At 38.9% G+C, this 20,327-nt stretch overlaps 1 protein-coding gene across 46 annotated transcripts in view; it reads left to right on the forward strand.

Moving 5' to 3' along the window:
• The window catches only part of LOC125731624 (nebulin-like), a 69,619-nt gene that overhangs the window by 8,861 nt on the left and 40,431 nt on the right, over positions 1-20,327 (forward strand). For 16 of the 46 annotated variants that reach the window (XM_049005905.1, XM_049005954.1, XM_049005930.1 and 13 more), the window contains 44 exons: positions 1,103-1,219; positions 1,670-1,771; positions 1,890-1,997; positions 2,206-2,310; positions 2,390-2,488; positions 2,817-2,921; positions 3,111-3,218; positions 3,864-3,977; positions 4,204-4,401; positions 4,886-4,993; positions 5,173-5,271; positions 6,351-6,455; positions 6,538-6,645; positions 7,169-7,480; positions 7,581-7,787; positions 8,089-8,193; positions 8,397-8,504; positions 8,617-8,928; positions 9,046-9,252; positions 9,377-9,481; positions 9,575-9,682; positions 9,862-10,173; positions 10,794-11,000; positions 11,088-11,192; positions 11,513-11,620; positions 11,705-12,016; positions 12,407-12,613; positions 13,494-13,598; positions 13,833-13,940; positions 14,051-14,362; positions 14,607-14,810; positions 14,958-15,062; positions 15,253-15,360; positions 15,470-15,781; positions 15,987-16,190; positions 16,521-16,625; positions 17,352-17,459; positions 17,580-17,891; positions 18,210-18,413; positions 18,561-18,665; positions 18,856-18,963; positions 19,099-19,410; positions 19,833-20,036; positions 20,184-20,288. In XM_049005905.1, coding sequence (XP_048861862.1) covers positions 1,103-1,219; positions 1,670-1,771; positions 1,890-1,997; positions 2,206-2,310; positions 2,390-2,488; positions 2,817-2,921; positions 3,111-3,218; positions 3,864-3,977; positions 4,204-4,401; positions 4,886-4,993; positions 5,173-5,271; positions 6,351-6,455; positions 6,538-6,645; positions 7,169-7,480; positions 7,581-7,787; positions 8,089-8,193; positions 8,397-8,504; positions 8,617-8,928; positions 9,046-9,252; positions 9,377-9,481; positions 9,575-9,682; positions 9,862-10,173; positions 10,794-11,000; positions 11,088-11,192; positions 11,513-11,620; positions 11,705-12,016; positions 12,407-12,613; positions 13,494-13,598; positions 13,833-13,940; positions 14,051-14,362; positions 14,607-14,810; positions 14,958-15,062; positions 15,253-15,360; positions 15,470-15,781; positions 15,987-16,190; positions 16,521-16,625; positions 17,352-17,459; positions 17,580-17,891; positions 18,210-18,413; positions 18,561-18,665; positions 18,856-18,963; positions 19,099-19,410; positions 19,833-20,036; positions 20,184-20,288 — 7,212 coding nt within the window. The remainder of the gene's footprint in view (positions 1-1,102; positions 1,220-1,669; positions 1,772-1,889; positions 1,998-2,205; positions 2,311-2,389; positions 2,489-2,816; positions 2,922-3,110; positions 3,219-3,863; positions 3,978-4,203; positions 4,402-4,885; positions 4,994-5,172; positions 5,272-6,350; positions 6,456-6,537; positions 6,646-7,168; positions 7,481-7,580; positions 7,788-8,088; positions 8,194-8,396; positions 8,505-8,616; positions 8,929-9,045; positions 9,253-9,376; positions 9,482-9,574; positions 9,683-9,861; positions 10,174-10,793; positions 11,001-11,087; positions 11,193-11,512; positions 11,621-11,704; positions 12,017-12,406; positions 12,614-13,493; positions 13,599-13,832; positions 13,941-14,050; positions 14,363-14,606; positions 14,811-14,957; positions 15,063-15,252; positions 15,361-15,469; positions 15,782-15,986; positions 16,191-16,520; positions 16,626-17,351; positions 17,460-17,579; positions 17,892-18,209; positions 18,414-18,560; positions 18,666-18,855; positions 18,964-19,098; positions 19,411-19,832; positions 20,037-20,183; positions 20,289-20,327) is intronic. The other 30 variants (XM_049006042.1, XM_049006035.1, XM_049006077.1 and 27 more) reach the window with 30 other exon arrangements.

The following is a 20,327-nucleotide window of genomic DNA, read 5'->3' on the forward strand; positions in this document are numbered from 1 at the left end:
TGTAATATTAGGTGAATTATTTATTGGTTAACTATCTGTCCATTATTACTGAATTTCTGCTTGCAGTGTAACTTACCATGCAATTCTAACTTTTGAATTAACAATGGATTCCACAAGTGCTTCCTTATGAAATATCATAAGCTACAAATGTTCTGCACTGATATGGACATCATCACCTACCTCGTAATTTTCGCACATTAAGTTCTTTTGCAAAGATAATAGTGGACAAATGCACAGTTGATATTTCTCGACATCTGCACGTTACACTTCAAAGTATTTGTTTACTATTTTTTTCTATTATATTGTACTATGGTAGGGGGTGGCATGGTGGTGCAGTGGTTAGCACTGTTGCCTCGCACCTCTGGGACCCAGGTTTGAGTCGCCGCCTGGGTCACATGTGTGTGGAGTTTGCATGTTCTCCCCATGTCGTCGTGGGGTTTCCTCCGGGTACTCTGGTTTCCCCCCACAGTCCAAAAACATGCTGAGGCTAATTGGAGTTGCTAAATTGCCCATAGGAGTGCATGTGTGAGTGAATGGTGTGTGAGTGTGCCCTGCGATGGGCTGGTCCCCCATCCTGGGTTGTTCCCTGCCTCGTGCCCATTGACTCCGGGATAGGCTCCAGACCCCCCGCGACCCAGTAGGATAAGCGGTTTGGAAAATGGATGGATGGATGGATGGATGGAGGGATGTACCATGGCATTTTGTGTGGACGGCAAAGAAAGAATTTCACTGCACAGAGAAATGCACTTTTCTACTGTACATATGACAATAAACGCTTTGAATCTTGAATCTGATAAACCTGTAGTGATTTCTGCTTGCACAATAAGGGTTAGGCAGCATGATGGTGCAGTGGTTAGTACTGTTGCCCTATTCCTCTGGGACCTGGAGTCAAGTCTGGTTCCATGTGTGTGGAGTTTGTATGTTCTCCCCATGTTGTTGTGGCGTTTCCTATGGGTTCTCCGGTTTACCTCCACAGTCCAAAAACCTGCTGTGGTTAACTGAAGTAGCCAAATTGCCCATAGGTATGAATGGTGTGTAAGTGTGCCCTGTGATGGGCTGGAGTTCCATTCATTCTTCTTACTCCATCATTCCATTCTTCTAGGTTAAGTACAAGAAGGACTATGAGAAGACCAAAGCAGTGGCCGATTACAATGTTCTCCCAGCAACTGAAAACCCCCTGCTGAGACAAATGAGATATGCTGGCAATATTCTGAGTGATGTGTGTATACCGCTGTGCCCTTATTTACTGACAAAAAAAATGTATAGCTAATATTTAAATCTTAAATGATATTTTAGAAAAATGTGTTGCTCTGGTAATAATATGATAGCAATATTGGTCAGAATTGTTAGAACGTAATACGTACATTTAACATTAAAAGGTAAAAGAGACTAATTGCTAAGTTATAGCACGATATTCTGGCTAAAATGGATGGAGGTATGAATTAGTGACAAGTATATTTGCTCCTCTGCCATTTTTTTATTAAGCTACTAGGAAATCAGAGGATGTGGAATGTTGGATTTTATCAAATTATGATGTCGGTTGTGGATCAATAGAACATTTCTTTGTGCATGTTTTGGCATGATGTAATACAGTTGGAGATGAAGTGATGTAATGCAGTTGGAGATGACGGCTTGCTTGATTTGCTTATCTATTATGTATGCACTGCAGGTAGTCTACAAGGAGAGCTACGAGAAATCGAGGGGGTCAAGTATCAATTATTGTGACACCCCCAAGTACAAAATGGACAACGTGCTAAAGAAGTTTTCTGATGTAAGTGTGTGTGTCTGTAAATGTAAATAAATGTCAATGCGTATGTAAACGAAACATCTGCAACATGCATTCAGTTTCACTGGATTGTGTGATGTTTTTCTTTATTCTCTGTGTATAGCTACACTATAAAGAAGTTTATGAGAGTCAGGTGAAGGGACATTACATGGGCAGCTACGAGGACATCGGCACGCTTCGCTGCCAGAAGATAGAGGAGATGAAAAGTGATGTAAGTCCTAATGAAAGCAACAAGCTTCATATTGCAACTTTAGGCCATGCATTTTCAAGTCATCATGCAAGTATCTAATAGAACAGTGTGATATTTTTTATGCTTTGTTCGTAATTCTTTCTTTTAAAAACAATTCATGTATTTTCCCCATATACACATTATTAGCTTTTCGTCTTCGAGCAATGTTTTATTTATGTTTCATTTTCAGAAAAATTATAAAGCAGATTATGAAGACATGAAGACAAGATGCTACTTTCCCCAGACAATAACTCCTGGATATGAAGCAATAAAGAAATTAAAAGATTGTAGTGATGTAAGAACAATATATTTAACATTAAATATAATATATAGTGGTCACCGTTTTACTTGAATGCCATCATTTGTTTTTCCAGAAAAAATACAAACGTCACCCAGACACTGTGAAGTTCACCCAAGTGACAGATTCGCCTGTTCTGGTGCAGGCAGCTATCAACGCCAAGCAACTAAGTGATGTATGTGTTTAAAAAACATAAATAGAAACTCAGCATGATACACACGGTACTGAAGTACTGATCATGATGAGAGATTCAGGTTAAAATGTCCCTGTTCCTGCCATCTTTAGGCTGCCAAAATCGGAAATGAACAACTATATTATTACAATAAAAAATGTAGCTAGCCTGTGAGAATCAAAGTGCCTCAGATGGCTTAAAGAATGTGTAAGTCTTTGATTAAATGTACATGTAGTTTTTTTGTGCCTCGTGAGTTGAAAAAGTTTCTTGCTTGATGCATGATGTAGGTTTTCTTTGCACATTTATTCACAGATGTTTGTTTGTGTTTCAGCTGAATTACAAAGAAAGCTATGAAAAGGAGAAGTTCAAATGTAATTTACCCGTTGAGTACCCTGCCTTCCTGCAGTCCAGAGTCAATGCTTACAACCTCAGCGATGTAAGTACCAACACCAGTGACAGATTCATATCTAAGAAAAACGTAACTGCCTGTAAATTTCTGTGGCATTTTGTAATATTTTCGTGTCTGCTGTTAAAATGAATCACCATTGTTGTAATCTTCACTAATAAAATAATTTTAAAATTTATATAGTCTGAGACATTCTGGAATGTTTTTTTCCTGTTTCAGACTTGCTACAAGCATAACTGGGAGAAAGAAAAGGCCAAACATTTCAGGATTAAAGAAGATGCCATCTCCGTACTTGCAGCCCGTGCTCACGCTAACATAGCCAGTGATGTAAGTGTGCTTGCTTATAAATTTGATAAAAATGTATAGTTTATAAAATAAGATAATTTATCATTTTATAAAGATTTGTGACTGCGATGAAAAAACTAAAAATGCAAAAATTCTTGGTTACTTATGGTTATGGTTAGGGCTGGCGCATAGTTAGCGCTAGCATTTTTCCCATAGAAATGAATGAGCGGCCCCCATAAAGATATGTTTACCTGACGTGTGTGTGTGTGTGTGTGTGTGTGTGTTTGTTAGCACTGTGTGCAGTAGTTCTCAGAGGCTCTGTCACCTCACACCTTTGGGACCAGGGTTCAAGTCTCGGCGAGCTTTCTGTGTTGGAGTTTGCATGTTCTCCCCGTTCTGTTGTGGGGTTTCCTCTGGGTACTCTGCTTCCTCCCTCCCACAGTCCAAAGCACGCTGTGAGTGTGCCGTACAATGGGCTGGCCCCCCATCCTGGGTTCATTCCCTGCCTTGCACCCGTAGCTTCCAGCATAAGCTCCAGACCTGCTCCCCCAAACTTGAGTAGGACAAGCATCTTCAGAAGATGGATATAGATAAATTTCCCCTTCGCAGAAAGTTTATTTTCTTCCTACCAGTCTAAGGCGAGATCGTGTAACAATAATAGCGTCAATATTTTTTCTTTTATTTCAGGTGAAATACAAGAAGGAGTATGAGAAGCAGAGAGGACATATGATCGGGGCGCTCAGTATTCGAGACGACCCAAAGATTTTGCATTCTGTTCATGTAGCTAAAATTCAGAGTGATGTAAGTATGCACTATACACTAATGATGAGTCTTGAAAGGTGTGCTGGTGTCACGTACAAACACACAGGTACAAAAAGAGCGTGTATTAGCAGCCTGTGCTGTTTACTTCCTGCAGAACTGCGTGACCCTTGACTAGTAAAGCACTTATTGAAAAGGGGCTGGCAGTATGAACATACAAAGTACTGTGTAGGTCTTGTCTTAGATCCAACCCTTCAATATCTTGTAGCGTGAATACAAGAAGCATTATGAGAAATCGAAGACCAAATATCACGCACCACTGGACATGATGCTGGTCACTCTGGCAAAGAAGTCACAAGCCATTGCCAGTAATAAGGGCTACAAGAACCTCATTCACCGCTACTTCTTGCCCTATGACAGCATCTCCCTGGAGCTGGCTAAGAAAGCTAACATGCTGCAGAGTGAGGTGAGTGTCGGACCGCGCATCACTGTTCCCACTCACTGTCAAATAAAACAAAGTATAATTTTAAACTAAGAACAAAATGAATAGAATCAAAGGAAAAAAATGGTGCTGATTGATCATTGTAAAGCCAAAGTCTTTAGGAAAATGAAAACCTAGCAGATGACAAGAATGTCCGCAAAATAAGTGTACTAGCGAAAATGAGAAACAGTAGTCTTATTTTAATTTTCATATTCATACATTTGTTGGTTTGAATTACAGCTATAGCAGCACAATTGGAAAAAGGCCTATTTCAGCCTATTTAATTACAACATCTAAATGACACAAAGATATGCATTATTCAGCACCTTTAGTTAAATAAAATAAAAATAAAACATATAAAATGATTTTAAAAAATGAAAGCTAGGCAAATAGAAACAAGAATGAAATGTATATATGATTAAGAATGTGCTATTTGAAATGAAATATTTAAAGTGATTTCATGTTACAGAACGAGTATCGAGATGACTATAAAGCCAATGTGAAGGGATGTCCGTGGGTCCCTTTTGGCTCAATAGATGTGGAGAAAGCTAAGAAGGCAGCCCAGATCCTCAGCGAGGTAGGACAGTATGATTATATCCAGCACATTATTTTATTACTAGATTTTCTTCTTCACTACCATAAATAAAAAGGTACAGTCACTTTCTTTTAAAAAAAACCAATGTTTTTCTTTTTGTGGTTGCGCACAAAATCCTTCCCAGATACAAACGCTAATCTCATGTCTCTCTGCTGCTGCAGAAAAAATACAGGCAGCACCCAGACACCCTCCGCTTCACGGCCGTCCCAGACCACCCGGTCATGATGCAGGCCTTAGTAAACCAGATTCAGAGGAGTGATGTACGTATATATGTCGGAGAATTATTTCAATATATAACTGTATTTGCAATATGTGACTTTAATAGAGATTGTAAAATGCTGGCAACACTTTACTGGACGGGGCCCAAATAAATAGTTATAAATAGTATTATACTATTACTTACACTGCCAGTCAAACGTTTTTGCACGCCATAGGTTTTTACTACATTTACATTCATGTTAAGCATTGACTTGAGTGAACAACTATAAATGATATAAATATAAGTCAAATAAAACTAAAAGTTTCCTTTATAACATGGAAAGAGTGTGTGACAGTGCATGTCTGACGTCCTGTTGGCTGTGTGGTGATGGCAGAGTCAAATTCTAGGTTGTCCTTTGTCTTTAAATGCACTAGTCAACTGTTCCATCCCATGAAAAAGTGCAGTATTTAATGCCCCTTGTAAAAAGAATGCCTCAAATTTTCTCTGCTGTTATAACTGCTAGAGGAAGTTATTTTGATGACAAAATAACCAATAATATGACATATTCTTGCTAATAAAGGTACGCAAAATGGTAAACACTGTAGATTTATTTGTTAGCAAAGAATATTGATTGTATTTTTAGTAAATGTTAAATGAGTAAGATGCAAATATAGAAAATTTCAGTGTGCAAAAACTTTACTGGAAGTGCATGTATTAATTAACCACAAATTAAGTCTTAGTTACGTACTGATCTCATGTTATTTCATCATTAATGAATCATGGTGCATCTTTCATTCCAAGCAGTTACTCTGTTTGTTACTATACCTGTTAATTCCGTAATCCTTCGTGAACTACTGAAGGAACCACTAATTAAGGAACTGCTGAAGAAACAAATACTGTAATAATTAACACAAGTGAAATACTGATCTTATTTTTGTTCATCATTACTGAATCGACACGCAAGTAATGACTGCATTAGTTCATGATTTGTTATTAACTTGTACTTCAGCAGTAACTCAGTTATTACAAGTATTTGTGGCCCATCAAGTAAAGTGTTTATCAAAATGTTTATAAATATTTTATCGTGATGTGAGATTGGTCATTGACTTATTTTTTGAATTTATTACTTTTTTATCAAAGCTGCACTACAAGAAAGGCCTGGATGGTATTCTTCAGAAATACTCCCTGCCCCCTGATGCACCCGGGTTTCTCCAGGCCAAATGTAATGCCTACAACCTGAGCGAGGTAAGTCTCCAGCTGTTAGCTATTAGTAGTTAGTAGTGTCGGTATGTTCCGTGCCTACATGTAATGTTTTACGTGTTTTCAGAAATACTACAAACTCGACTGGCAGAAAACCATCGCAAAAGGACACGGCTTGAAGAATGACGCCATTTCCGTCATCGCCGCAAAGAAAGGCCGGCATGCCGTCAGTGACGTGAGTGACAGAGGCGATTTCTCGGGGGGAGAATTCATAACCATCTACCTAAGTTATTCTTCCTGAAATGTAAGCTGTGACAAGCTGGGCTCAGAGGTGCATAATGCGGCTCAACTAACCATTTGAGAATAAGTTGATTACAGTATCTGAGGTATTATACGGTTTAAATTGATCTAAAGGTTGCTGGTTCGAATCCCCGACCAGCAAGGCACCACTGAGGTACCCTGAGCAAGGTGTCGCCCCCAAGCACTGCTCCCCGGGCGCTGAATTAGCTGCCCCCTGCTATCTCTCATTGTCACATATGGGTTAAATGCAGAGGACACATTTCGTTGTTGTGCACTGAGTGCTGTGGTGTGTCAACAATGACCACTGATCACCAAATTCTAACCCTAATTCTAATTGATGCAGTATGTAGTGTCTTGTTTTATTTGTACTTTAAAAAAAATGATCCAATTTGAGAAGTTTTTGCCATTTTTATGGCTTGGTTTAGAATTATTAACTGTATTCTTGTGTTTCCTTTCAGTACCAATACAAAAAAGAGTTTATGAAGGCTAGAGGTCATCATGTGGGCTTCCGCAGTCTTCAGGACGATCCCTTACTGGTCCATTACATGCACGTGGCTAAGATACAAAGTAATAGAGAGTACACAAAAGACTACCACAAGATCAAACTGAAGTACCAGTCTCCTGTAGACATGCTGGCAGTTACACAAGCCAAGCATGCTTCTTCTGTAAACACCAACATCGGCTATAAACGGCTCATTCATCGTTACTTCCTCCTACCCGACGCCCTGAACTTCGATTTAGCTCGGAATATGAGCAACATTGCAAGCGACGTAAGTTCATATGTTACTAAAGCCCAAAAATCAGCTGTTGTACGTTTCGTAGCTTCCCATCAAACCGAACGTTCGTATTAACGTGGTTTTGATCCTGCAGCATAACTACAAATTGGACTACGAGAGCTACGTGAAGGGAACTGGCTGGATCCCTATAGGTTCTCTTGACGTGGAGAAAGCTAAAAAGGCCGCAGCAGCTCTGAATGAAAAGAAATACAGACAGCACCCTGACACCATCAAGTTCACCTCTGTTATGGACACCCCTGTATTTGTGCAAGCCAAACTCAGTGGACAGCAACTAAGTGACGTAAGCCGCGCTAAGATTTTTTTTCTAATTTTTTCTAATTATTTTTGGTAGATGGTGCATTTCATGTAACCTTGACCAGACTATGCTACAACTTTGATGTTGTCTGCCGTGAATAAGATGTATAAGCTAATGTATCATTTGTTTGTGTACCTCTAGCCTAGGCAGTAGAAACATACAGGTAATACAACAATAATGAAATCATGTAGAGTGCTTAAATAATGTTATATTCGATGAAGGCCTTATATATGTGTAGCTCTGTTGCAGGAATATTTGGGATTAAAAAGAAATGATTGTATTTCAGAGACAGTACAAAGCCAGCGGAGAGAAGTTTGTACACACCTACCACCTTCCCGCAGATGCTCCGCAGTTCTTGCAGGCCAAGTATAACGCAGCCAACATCAGCCCAGTGAGTATTTAGACTGTCGGTAATATTAATTACATAAACTAAAGTAGAGAACAATTAGTTTGCTCTCAGCATCAAGGCATTCATTGAATCTAACCATGTTGCTGTTGCCATTTTAACTCACTGGTTCAGTGTACTACAGGTTTACAATCAGTGTGCCACGGTCTTCGCCTCGTTGTATGATATTTATGTATGTTTTTCTGCAGAGTTATTACAAGTATAGCCATAAAAAGGATCTCCTGAAGGGTCACCATTTGAAGGGAGATTCCGTTCAAGTTGTTGCTGCTAAGTCTTCCAGAGATATTGCCAGCGATGTGAGTATGTTGCCAAAGGAATTTGTAACAGTTTCCCAGACAGCCAGCCGCTTTATAAATGCTTAACCAAATCCTGAAGCTCTAACCAAATGACTGTGCCACGACTTTGCAGTATAAATACAAGCTAGCCTACATGAAATCCCGAGGACATCATGTGGGCTTCCGCAGCATCAAGGACGACCCCCTGCTAGTGCATTACATGGGAGTGGCCAAAATGCAGAGCGACAGAAATTATAAGAAGGAGTACCACAAGGCCAAGCTGAAGTATCACGCGCCGGTGGACATGATCAGTGTCGTGCAGGCCAAGCACGCCTCTGCCGTGAGCACGCACATCGGCTATAAGAAACTCGTCCACAACTACATCCTCCTGCCTGATGCTATGAACCTGCAACTGAGCCGCAACATGATGGAGATACAGAGCGATGTAATAACCTTTTCGTCATTTTAACTGTTATTATGTGTGGGGTCCTTCATGTGTCCTGTGGATTTATTATATTCAGGTTCAGTTTGAATGTACATCATTGCCCTTTATTCCCATCAGAATGCCTACAAGTACGATTACAACAACATCTACAAGGGTGCGGGCTGGGTGCCCATTGGGTCCTTGGATGTGGAGAAAGCCAAGGCAGCTCGCCGGGCCCTCGATGAAAAGTCTTACCGCCAGCATCCCAGCACCTTCAAGTTCACCAGTCTCGCGGACTCAATGAATATGTCCTTGGCCATGAGCAACACCAAGATGTTTAATGACGTAAGGGCCTTTGCAGTTACATTGGAATATACAACTACAGTATCGGCAGCTGTGAGTACTGTGGAATACACTACAGCTGCTTGTCATATCTTGAAGCCACTATTTTGCCTTCCTGTCCTATTAGGAGGCTTATAAGTCTTCTGGTGAGAAGGTGAAGCACACGTACCACCTCCCTGCCGACAGCCCACAGTTCCTTCAAGCCAAGTTTAATGCCATAAGTCTAAGTGAGGTTAGTAGAGAAAAATACTGAGAATGAATGTCTATCAATGGCCAAATGAATTTATAGTTTTACTTGTCGCCTGATGTTTGTTTGTATTTTCAGGTTCACTATAAACACCAGTGGAAGAAGGACATTAAGAAGGGATATGATATGAAACCAGATGCTGTCCCCATTGTTGCGGCTAAACACGGGAGACACATTGCTAGCAACGTGAGTTTTTCTCAAATAACTGACGTTACAATAGGCTTTTTTTTTCTAGAGTTTGTGTGGTTCTGTCGCACAAAGAGGTACCAAATTCCTTATGTAAGAAAGACAAGTATTTTTCTCCAGTCTTTGAACTGCTCTGTTGATTTCTAGTCATCCGTCATTGCATTTGTATTTATTTACAGTATCAATATAAGAAGGAATACGAGAAGGCCAGGGGTCATCATGTGGGCTTCCGCAGCATCAAGGACGACCCCTTGCTAGTGCACTACATGGAGGTGGCCAGGATTCAGAGCGACAGAAACTATAAGAAGGAGTACCACAAGGCTAAGCTGAAGTACCACGCGCCGGTTGACATGCTCAGTGTCGTGCAGGCCAAGCACGCCTCTGCCGTGAGCACGCACATCGGCTATAAGAAACTTATCCACAACTACATCCTCCTTCCTGACGCCCTGCCTCTGGAGCTAGCTCGTACTAGGAATGTTACTTCCAGTGACGTAAGTTTCTACTTTAGTTACATTTTGCTTATGAACCGATCGCTACACTTATAAATTGTAAAGGTGAGTAAATGGGAGAATACTGTTTTTTTTGGTTTGTTTTGTAATGCACTGTTTCTTCTTTAGTTGCATTTTGCTAATTATCTGAACGCTACAGTTACAGTAAATGGGAGAATCTTTTTTTTTTTTGTTCGTTTTTTTTTTTTTTTGTTTTTTATTGTTATTTTTTTTGTTTGTTTAGTGCTGCATTATTTCTACTTTAGTTGCATTTTGCTTATGATCCAAACTGTGCAGTTACAGTAAATGGGAGAATCTGTTTTTTTTTTGTTAGTTTTTTTTTTTGTTAGTTTTTTTTGTTCGTTTTTTTTTTGTTCGTTTTTTATTGTTAGTTTTTTTTGTTCATTTTGTATTGTTCTTTTTTTTGGTTGTTTAGTACTGCACTGTTTCTACTTTAGTTGCATTCTGCTGATGAACTGATAGCTACAGTTAGCTATAGTAAATTGGAGAATACTGATTTTTTTAAAGCAATTTTATAAATTAGGAGAATTAAAAATCATGGCTTTAAAAAATCAATATCCCTTTTATTTATGATATTTTATATTTTGTGTCCCTGTCTGTAGTATGAATATAAGAGTGACTACAACAGTTATGTGAAGGGAATAGGGTGGGTGCCCATCGGCTCATTAGCAGTGGAAACCGCCAAGCTTGGCAGTCGGCTGCAGAGTGATAAGAAGTACAGAACCCATCCATCCACGTTCCAGTACAAAAAGCTGATGGATTCAATGGATTTGGCTCTCGCTACTGCCAGCAACCAGATCATGAACAAGGTAGACAATTCATACGGAAGAAAAACCGTTTCACTTATTTATTACAACGGCACGTGTTTGACACATGTTTTGCCCGTTTTGTCACAGAAAGCATACACAGAAGCGTGGAATAAAGATAAGACCAAGATCCACATCATGCCTGACAGTCCTGAAATAATTCTGGCAAAGGCAAATGCCATCAACACAAGTGAGGTAAATACTATTGACTGCGAATAGTTAAGCATCATTTAGCATGTGTTAACCTGTTGGGAAAATGGAAGGTAGCATTTAACAGTGTGAATTATTTTACTGCAAGAATGATTTGGACTATAAGAATTTATAATTAATGCTCAGAACACATGATTAAAATTATGTTAAATATGTAATACCATGCAACACTGGAAATTTGTGAATGGGCTGCAGTTGTTACTCCAGGTGGACTGAGGCCCTTAGTCATAATTATTAACAGTAATTCAAATTATATAATATTTTCAGCTATATGTGTTAAATACAAGTATTTTTGTATATTTCAGAAAGCCTATAAAGCAGCTTGGAAGGAAGTAATAAATAAAGGTCACAACCTCAAGCAAGACGCCATAGCAGTTCAGGCTGCCAAGGCCTCCACACATATCGCCAGTAACGTAAGTCATTTTAATTCTGGAGGTCGTTACCTTCTAATACTACAGTAAGTATTTTTTTTTATTGAGTATTCAACATTCCCACAGTATAAGTATAAACTGGCCTATGAGAAAGCAAGAGGACATCACGTGGGCTTCCGCAGTATCAAGGACGACCCCTTGCTAGTGCATTACATGGAGGTGGCCAAAATGCAGAGTGACAGAAATTATAAGAAGGAGTACCACAAGGCCAAGCTGAAGTACCACGCACCGGTGGACATGATCAGTGTCGTGCAGGCTAAACTGGCCTCAAAAATAGTCACCAATGCCGGCTACAAGCAGCCTCATCACCGCTACATCCTCCTGCCCGATGCAATGAACATGCAGCTGACCCGGAACATGCAAATGATTTCCAGCGATGTGAGTAAACGGAAGGCATTTGCTCTGCGGGTGTTAAAATGATGCTTATATGTATGAACAATCTTGTTTTCCAGCAAGTCTAGGAAAAGAAAAAATGTTGTGACCTTGGTTAAAAAATACTTTTGTTTAAGAAAATAAAATTGAATAAATCAAGTAAGATATGTATTTTAAGTGTATTAAGTCAAAGATAGAGATTCTAGGTGGTGTCCTGGACGTTTTGTGAACTACTAAAGAAAAAAAGAAAATATTTTGTTTCTGCAGATCTCAGTTTTTTGTTTTATAATTGCCGTTTGTTTTATGATTATTTGCTCGCTTGCTAATCCACTGAGTTTACTCACTGGTACGATTTTTCAACTTAATGTGCACTGTGTTTGTTTTCTTCTTCCACAGAATGTCTACAAGAGTGATTATAATAGTTATATGAAAGGCATAGGATGGATACCTATTGGCTCGTTGGATGTACAGAAAGCCAAGACAGCAAGCCAGATTCAAAGTGAGAAACTGTATCGTCAACATCCCAGCATCTTTAAGTTTTCCAGAGACACCCAAGCCATGGACATAGCGCTGGCGAGATCAAATGCTCAGGTCATGAACAAGGTGAGAGATTAACAAGTTTGCGTCTCTGTATGAACCATTCGGAATAGCAATACTGTATATAACCACAATATAACCACAATAATAAAGGAAGTGGGGGGTAGAGGGGTATCTGCTCCCAGGCCCTTCATGGCAAGAGGTCCGCAGAAAAGTTTAGCCAAGAGGACCCCCAGTCGGCAAATTTTACCAAGTCGCCCTTCTGATAATTTGATAAGATGATTATGCAAAACTTACAACATTTTACAGAGAACCCACTCCCAACCCCCAGTTTGACTAATTTTACCAATGGGGACCACCCCCTCATTGTGAGACACCTCCTTCACCTCTGGCCATAACAGGGTTGCCAGCTCTCACGCATCTGGGTGACACTCATGTTTCCTGAGTCGCACGTTCACGCATGAAATCTTACGGCAAATCTATACTATTCTGTTATAAACCTAATATTTGCTACACCAAAAACGCTGGGGTTGTATGCAATCCCTACAGACTATTTACAAAGTAATAAAACTGTTAAATACATGTAAATGAGTGTACAGACTTGCCTCGAATTGAAAATCTCATGCCAGATAGCTGAACAAACTTGGCGACACAAGTTAGCCCACTGCTTGATCTATACATTTACAGTTAGATGTACTGACTTGACTGACACTTGTATCATGATTTAAAGGCATGTGAGTTATTAAATTTTATAAAATCATATAAATTAAATAAAAACATAGCATTACTGCTGGTAAATCAGCAACGACATAAATATATGCTCAGTATGAAAATCGTTTGTTACGTGGGTACTAACAGCATGTTTTTCTGATTGAAGCTTGTTTGCAATTTCCATGATTTGTAAACTATTTGAATACCGAATAACGTTTTTTTTTTTTTTTTACAGAGAGCTTACATTGATGCTTGGGAAAAAGAGAAAACTAAGATCCACATGATGCCAGACACCATGGAGATAACACTGGCACGACAGAATAAAGTTACTTACAGCAAGGTAGGCATCATTCTCTATCAAGTGCCATTGGATCTTTAAGCGTCCATTGTTAATAAAACAGATATCAAATCTAGTAATTGATCATACGCAGTGATGAATATCTTGTAGTGTTTAGTTATTACTGAAACTAATCTAGTTAGTTCCTAATTCTAGACGATCCTGGTTACGGTATAAAAGATGTATCACATAACGTACTATAATAATTTGGCAATTTGATACTACTTTCATTTATAGAAACAGTATTCACTTGCCAATGAAGAGGCCAAGAAGAAGGGTTATGACATGCGACATGACGCCATTCCTATCAAAGCAGCGAAGGCCTCCAGGGACATTGCCAGTGATGTGAGTTTTGGTTCATTTTTTATTTGTTTTTTTTTGGTCTTGACTATTCACTACAAAAACGGTTTCAGATACAAGGACAAATTCAACATTTTGTCTTGATGTTCTTATAGTATAAGTATAAGGCTGGATACCGGAAGCAAGTTGGCCACCATATCGGAGCCCGCAGCATTCAGGACGACCCCTTGCTCATGTTGGCTCTGAATTCAGCCAAGATCGCCAGCGATGCGCTGTACAAGAAACACTTCAATGAGTCCAAGACCAAATTCCACCTTCCTGCTGATATGCTGATCATTGAGTTGGCAAAGAAGAACCAGATTCAAGTCAATGATGCCAATTACAGGACATACCTTCACAACTGGACCTGTTTACCCGACCAGAGTGATGTTGTACATGCAAGGCACGTCTATGACATACAAAGTGATGTAAGTTTGATTAAAACCAAAATACTAGTCCACTTTTAGTAGATAACCAGTACTGCATAATTGACAATTAATTCAAAAAATGCTACATAACTCATTTTTGAATCAATTGACAAGCCATGTGTCTTTTTTAAGTTAAATGTTGTCATATGGTGGTGAATTATCCAGTACTGTAACTGTTAACATTTGGAATTATTTAACGTTATAGCAATATCTGATAAATTTTGCCAAATTGTTTTTATCCCAGGCTGTGTACAAGTCTGACCTGGGATGGCTTAAGGGTATGGGATGGGTTCCCATTGGTTCACTTGACGTCCTGAAGGCAAAGAATGCTGCTGCAGCCCTGAGTGAAAAATCATATCGCCAACATCCAAGCAAATTCAAATTCACAAGCACAACCCAGAATATGGCAATGGTTTTGGCTAAAGCCAATGCAGACATTGGGAACCAGGTATTTTACGTCTTAAGTTGTGCACTCGTGTAATAAGGGAAGAAATACATCAGTAATTGCAGTATAATTTTGTAATTTTTTGCAGTGAAATTAATTGGCTTTGACTTAGCACTCATTAAGGTCTGTAAATATCTATTGTTTTCTCAGAAAAAGTACACTGAAGCGTGGGATAAAGACAAGACAAAAGTTCACATGATGCCAGACACCTTGGAGGTGACTCTGGCACGACAGAACAAAGTGAACTACAGTGTGGTAAGTATAGAATTCATACAGTGATATTGCAGAATTTTGTGGCATTGAGTTTTTTCTTTTAGTGCTTGATACAATAACTGCAGATTTAGGTGCTCGACATTGGAGATAATCTCAGGATTATTTTTCTTAGAACAAATTCTGAGTTTATTGATGTACATAATGATTATTATTGTTTTGCTAATATTTACAGAAACAATACAAACTGGCCAATGAAGAGGCCAAGAAGAAGGGTTATGACATGCGACATGACGCCATTCCTATCAAAGCAGCGAAGGCCTCCAGGGACATTGCCAGTGATGTGAGTTTTGGTTCACTTTTAATTTGTTTTTTTGGTCTTGACTATTCACTGCAAAAAACATTTTCAGATACAAGGATGAATTCAAGATTTTATCCTGATGTCCTTACAGTATAAATATAAGGCTGGTTACCGGAAGCAAGTTGGCCACCATATCGGAGCCCGCAGCATTCAGGACGACCCCTTGCTCATGTTGGCTCTGAATTCAGCCAAGATCGCCAGCGATGCGCTGTACAAGAAACACTTCAATGAGTCCAAGACCAAATTCCACCTTCCTGCTGATATGCTGATCATTGAGTTGGCAAAGAAGAACCAGATTCAAGTCAATGATGCCAATTATAGGACATACCTTCACAACTGGACCTGTTTACCCGACCAGAGTGATGTTGTACATGCAAGGCACGTCTATGACCTGCGGAGCGATGTAAGATTTAATAAGTATGCTTTTATTTTGAATTACAGTGTACAGGAAAACAACATTAAATTATTTTGGAAAACATCAAATGCTAATTTTGCTGTCCATGTTTTTTGTTGATTTCCGTATTTTATATTGCCTGAACTATTTTAATATAAATTATTTAACGTTATAGCAATATCTGACAAATTTTGCCAAATTGTTTTTATCCCAGGCTGTGTACAAGTCTGATCTGGGATGGCTTAAGGGTATGGGATGGGTTCCCATTGGTTCACTTGACGTCCTGAAGGCAAAGAATGCTGCTGCAGCCCTGAGTGAAAAATCATATCGCCAACATCCAAGCAAATTCAAATTCACAAGCACAACCCAGGATATGCCAATGGTTCTGGCTAAAGCCAATGCAGACATTGCGAACAAGGTATTACCTGTCTTACCGTGGTTCTTTATGTTTTTTATGTAATGTATACCAAAAGAAATTTAGTTGGTGCATTGTAAATCCATACATTTGATGTTTAGTCATGTCTTTGAAACATTTCAGTTTATTGATGCTATATTGTGTTATGTAGCTGTCTTGAGTTGCAAAAGATGTACACTATAGCATGTGAAAATCTTTCTGTGTTGTGCACTCGTAATATGGGAAGTAAAATATCAGTAATTGTAGGGTATTGATGTTCTATTTTTTGCTGTAAAATGAGATGGCTTTGGTTTAGCACTCATTAAGGTCTGTAAATATCTATTGTTTTCTCAGAAAAAGTACACTGAAGTGTGGGATAAAGACAAGACCAAAGTTCACATGATGCCAGACACCTTGGAGGTGACTCTGGGACGACAGAACAAAGTGAACTACAGTGTGGTAAGTCATACATATTGTGAAGCTGATGGGGCCTGCATTTAATATGTCTTGTTCTTTTATTAATTTATATAATATTTGTAAAATCATTCATTCAAATTGTCTTATATTTAGAAATAGAGGCAGCACAGGGACTAAGTGGCTAGCATTGTGATTTCATTCCTCTATGTTGGCTCTGATTCCGGATCGAGCTCTATGTGTATGAAGGTTGAATGTTCTCGCTGCATTTCTCTGCCTTTCCTTTGGGTGCTCAGGTTTTCTCACACAGTCCCAAAGCATGATTTAGGTGAATTTGTGTCCCATAATTATAGTCTTTCCTTCTGTATGCTAGGATGCACCCTGTGATGGCCAGATATCACATCTAGATTGTGCACTACTTCATGCCCTTTCCTGGTGCTTCCTGGGATAGGCACAAGGCTATTGCGACCATTTAATGCAGCGTTTCTCATCGCAGACCTCGGCGACCCGCAGACAGTCCAGTTTTTGGCTCTCTCCCAGCTCCCGGAGGGAGCAAAAATGTTCACTGTCTGGCAGGGAGCTGGGAGAGAGCAGAAATGTGGACTGTCTGGGGGTACACGAGGGTAAAGTTGAAAAACATTGTTCTATCGTGTAGATGGTTGGAAGATCAATGGATGGATGTTTAAATAAATGAAGAATCAGCTGTTATTTTATTCTTGGTCTTAAAGGATTCTAATTTTTCGATTTTATGTTTGTTTTTAATCCATACAGAAACAATACAAACTGGCCAATGAAGAGGCCAAGAAGAAGGGTTATGACATGCGACATGACGCCATTCCTATCAAAGCAGCGAAGGCCTCCAGGGACATTGCCAGTGATGTAAGCTTGGCAGTTTTTCTACTATTACAGTTTTGTTTGCTATTAATATTGTGATTAAGGTAATTGTGCATGTATGATTAGCAAGGATTCATCTCAATGCTTTGAACTGTTCCCTTACAGTATAAGTATAAGGCTGGATACCGGAAGCAAGTTGGTCACCACATCGGAGCCCGCAGCGTTCAGGACGACCCCTTGCTCATGCTGGCTCTGAATTCAGCCAAGATCGCCAGCGATGCGCTGTACAAGAAACACTTCAATGAGTCCAAGACCAAATTCCACCTTCCTGCTGATATGCTGATCATTGAGTTGGCCAAGAAGAACCAGATTCAAGTCAATGATGCCAATTATAGGACATACCTTCACAACTGGACCTGTTTACCCGACCAGAATGACGTTGTACATGCAAGGCACGTCTATGACCTACGGAGTGATGTAAGTAATAATCTGCTTTTAGTAAAACTCATTCCGGTATCGGTCATGAACCGGTTCACGAAGAATATGTAAGTATTGATGATTTTTAAATTGTAAATATTTAACACTTCATGTTTGAACAATTAGCCAACTAGTGGTTAAGGTAAAGAATGCTTCCTAAATTCAGAATTAACTGATGTGCTATTTGTCATTTATGATCATAACTATAATATTTACCAAAATGTTATTGTTGTCCTAGAAATTATCTAGTAATGTAATAATTCCTATTTGTAAGTTTTTTTGTAATATTTTTCTGTTATTTTATTTTATTTTGCTCAGGCTGTGTACAAGTCTGACCTGGGATGGCTTAAGGGTATGGGATGGGTTCCCATTGGTTCACTTGACGTCCTGAAGGCAAAGAATGCTGCTGCAGCCCTGAGTGAAAAATCATATCGCCAACATCCAAGCAAATTCAAATTCACAAGCACAACCCAGGATATGCCAATGGTTTTGGCTAAAGCCAATGCAGACATTGGGAACCAGGTATTTTACGTCTTAAGCTGTGCACTCATGTAATAAGGGAAGAAATACATCAGTAATTGCAGTATAATTTTGTAATTTTTTGCTGTGAAATTAATTGGCTTTGATTTAGCACTCATTAATGTCTGTAAATATCTGCTATTTTCTCAGAAAAAGTACACTGAAGCGTGGGATAAAGACAAGACAAAAGTTCACATGATGCCAGACACCTTGGAGGTGACTCTGGCACGACAGAACAAAGTGAACTACAGTGTGGTAAGTATATAATTCATACAGCGATATTGCAGGATTTTGTGGCATCAAGTATTTTCTTTCAGTGCTTGATACAATAACTGCAGATTTAGGTGCTCGATATTGAAGCTAAGCTCAGGATTATTTTTCTCAGAACAAATTCTGAGTTTGTTGATGTACATAATGATTATTATTGTTTTGCTAATATTTACAGAAACAATACAAACTGGCCAATGAAGAGGCCAAGAAGAAGGGTTATGACATGCGACATGACGCCATTCCTATCAAAGCAGCGAAGGCCTCCAGGGACATTGCCAGTGATGTGAGTTCTTATTTTTTCTACAATAACAATTTCATTTACTATTGATATTACTAAAGTAATCAAGATGAATAGCAAGAGCTTATCTTAAGTGCCTATTATTGTCTTATTGTCTTATTATTGTCTTATCTCTTACAGTATAAGTATAAGGCTGGATATCGGAAGCAAGTTGGCCACCATATCGGAGCCCGCAGCGTTCAGGATGACCCCTTGCTCATGTTGGCTCTGAATTCAGCCAAGATCGCCAGCGATGCGCTGTACAAGAAACACTTCAATGAGTCCAAGACCAAATTCCACCTTCCTGCTGATATGCTGATCATTGAGTTGGCAAAGAAGAACCAGATTCAAGTCAATGATGCCAATTACAGGACATACCTTCACAACTGGACCTGCTTACCAGATTCCAATGATGTTGTTCAAGCCAAGAAAGTGTATGACCTACTGAGCGATGTAAGTACTGGTCTTGTTTAAAAAAATATCATTCCAATATTGGTCATAAACAGGTTGATGTATTAATGTACAAGGATTTATGGTTTTAAAATTGTAAATATATACTACAAGATTTAGCAAGTATAATTTCATCTTATCTAAAAATAATCTATGTTAAATTAGCTCATTTTAGAAAATATATGTACATTTTGTTTCATATAGTGATGTAAGATTTAATAAGTACTTCTTGGAATATGCAAATATTAAAATTTAGCATATATATGTTTAAATGAATCATTGTTTCATAAAACGTTTGCAAGATTTTGTAATGCAATTGAAATATATTAATTTGTATTGATTTTGATAGCCATTTCACTTAGACATATTGCTTTTCTTACTGTGATTTGATTGAGCACATTTCAGTTCTTTTGTTTTTTTGACAGGCTGTGTACAAGTCTGACCTGGGATGGCTTAAGGGTCTGGGATGGGTTCCCATTGGTTCACTTGACGTCCTGAAGGCAAAGAATGCTGCTGCAGCCCTGAGTGAAAAATCGTATCGCCAACATCCAAGCAAATTCAAATTCAAAAGCACAACCCAGGATATGCCAATGGTTCTGGCTAAAGCCAATGCAGACATTGGAAACCAGGTATTTTACGTCCTAAGTTGTGCACTCATGTAATATGGGAAGAAATATATCAGTATTTGCAGTATAATTTTGTAATTTTTTGCTGTGAAATTAATTGGCTTTGATTTAGCACTCATTAATGTCTGTAAATATCTATTGTTTTCACAGAAAAAGTACACTGAAGCGTGGGATAAAGACAAGACAAAAGTTCACATGATGCCAGACACCTTGGAGGTGACTCTGGGACGACAGAACAAAGTGAATTACAGTGTGGTAAGTATATAATTCATACAGCGATATTCTAGCATTTTG

Source organism: Brienomyrus brachyistius, chromosome 1 (genome assembly GCF_023856365.1).
Source record: "Brienomyrus brachyistius isolate T26 chromosome 1, BBRACH_0.4, whole genome shotgun sequence".
Classification (NCBI taxonomy): Eukaryota; Metazoa; Chordata; class Actinopteri; order Osteoglossiformes; family Mormyridae; genus Brienomyrus; species Brienomyrus brachyistius.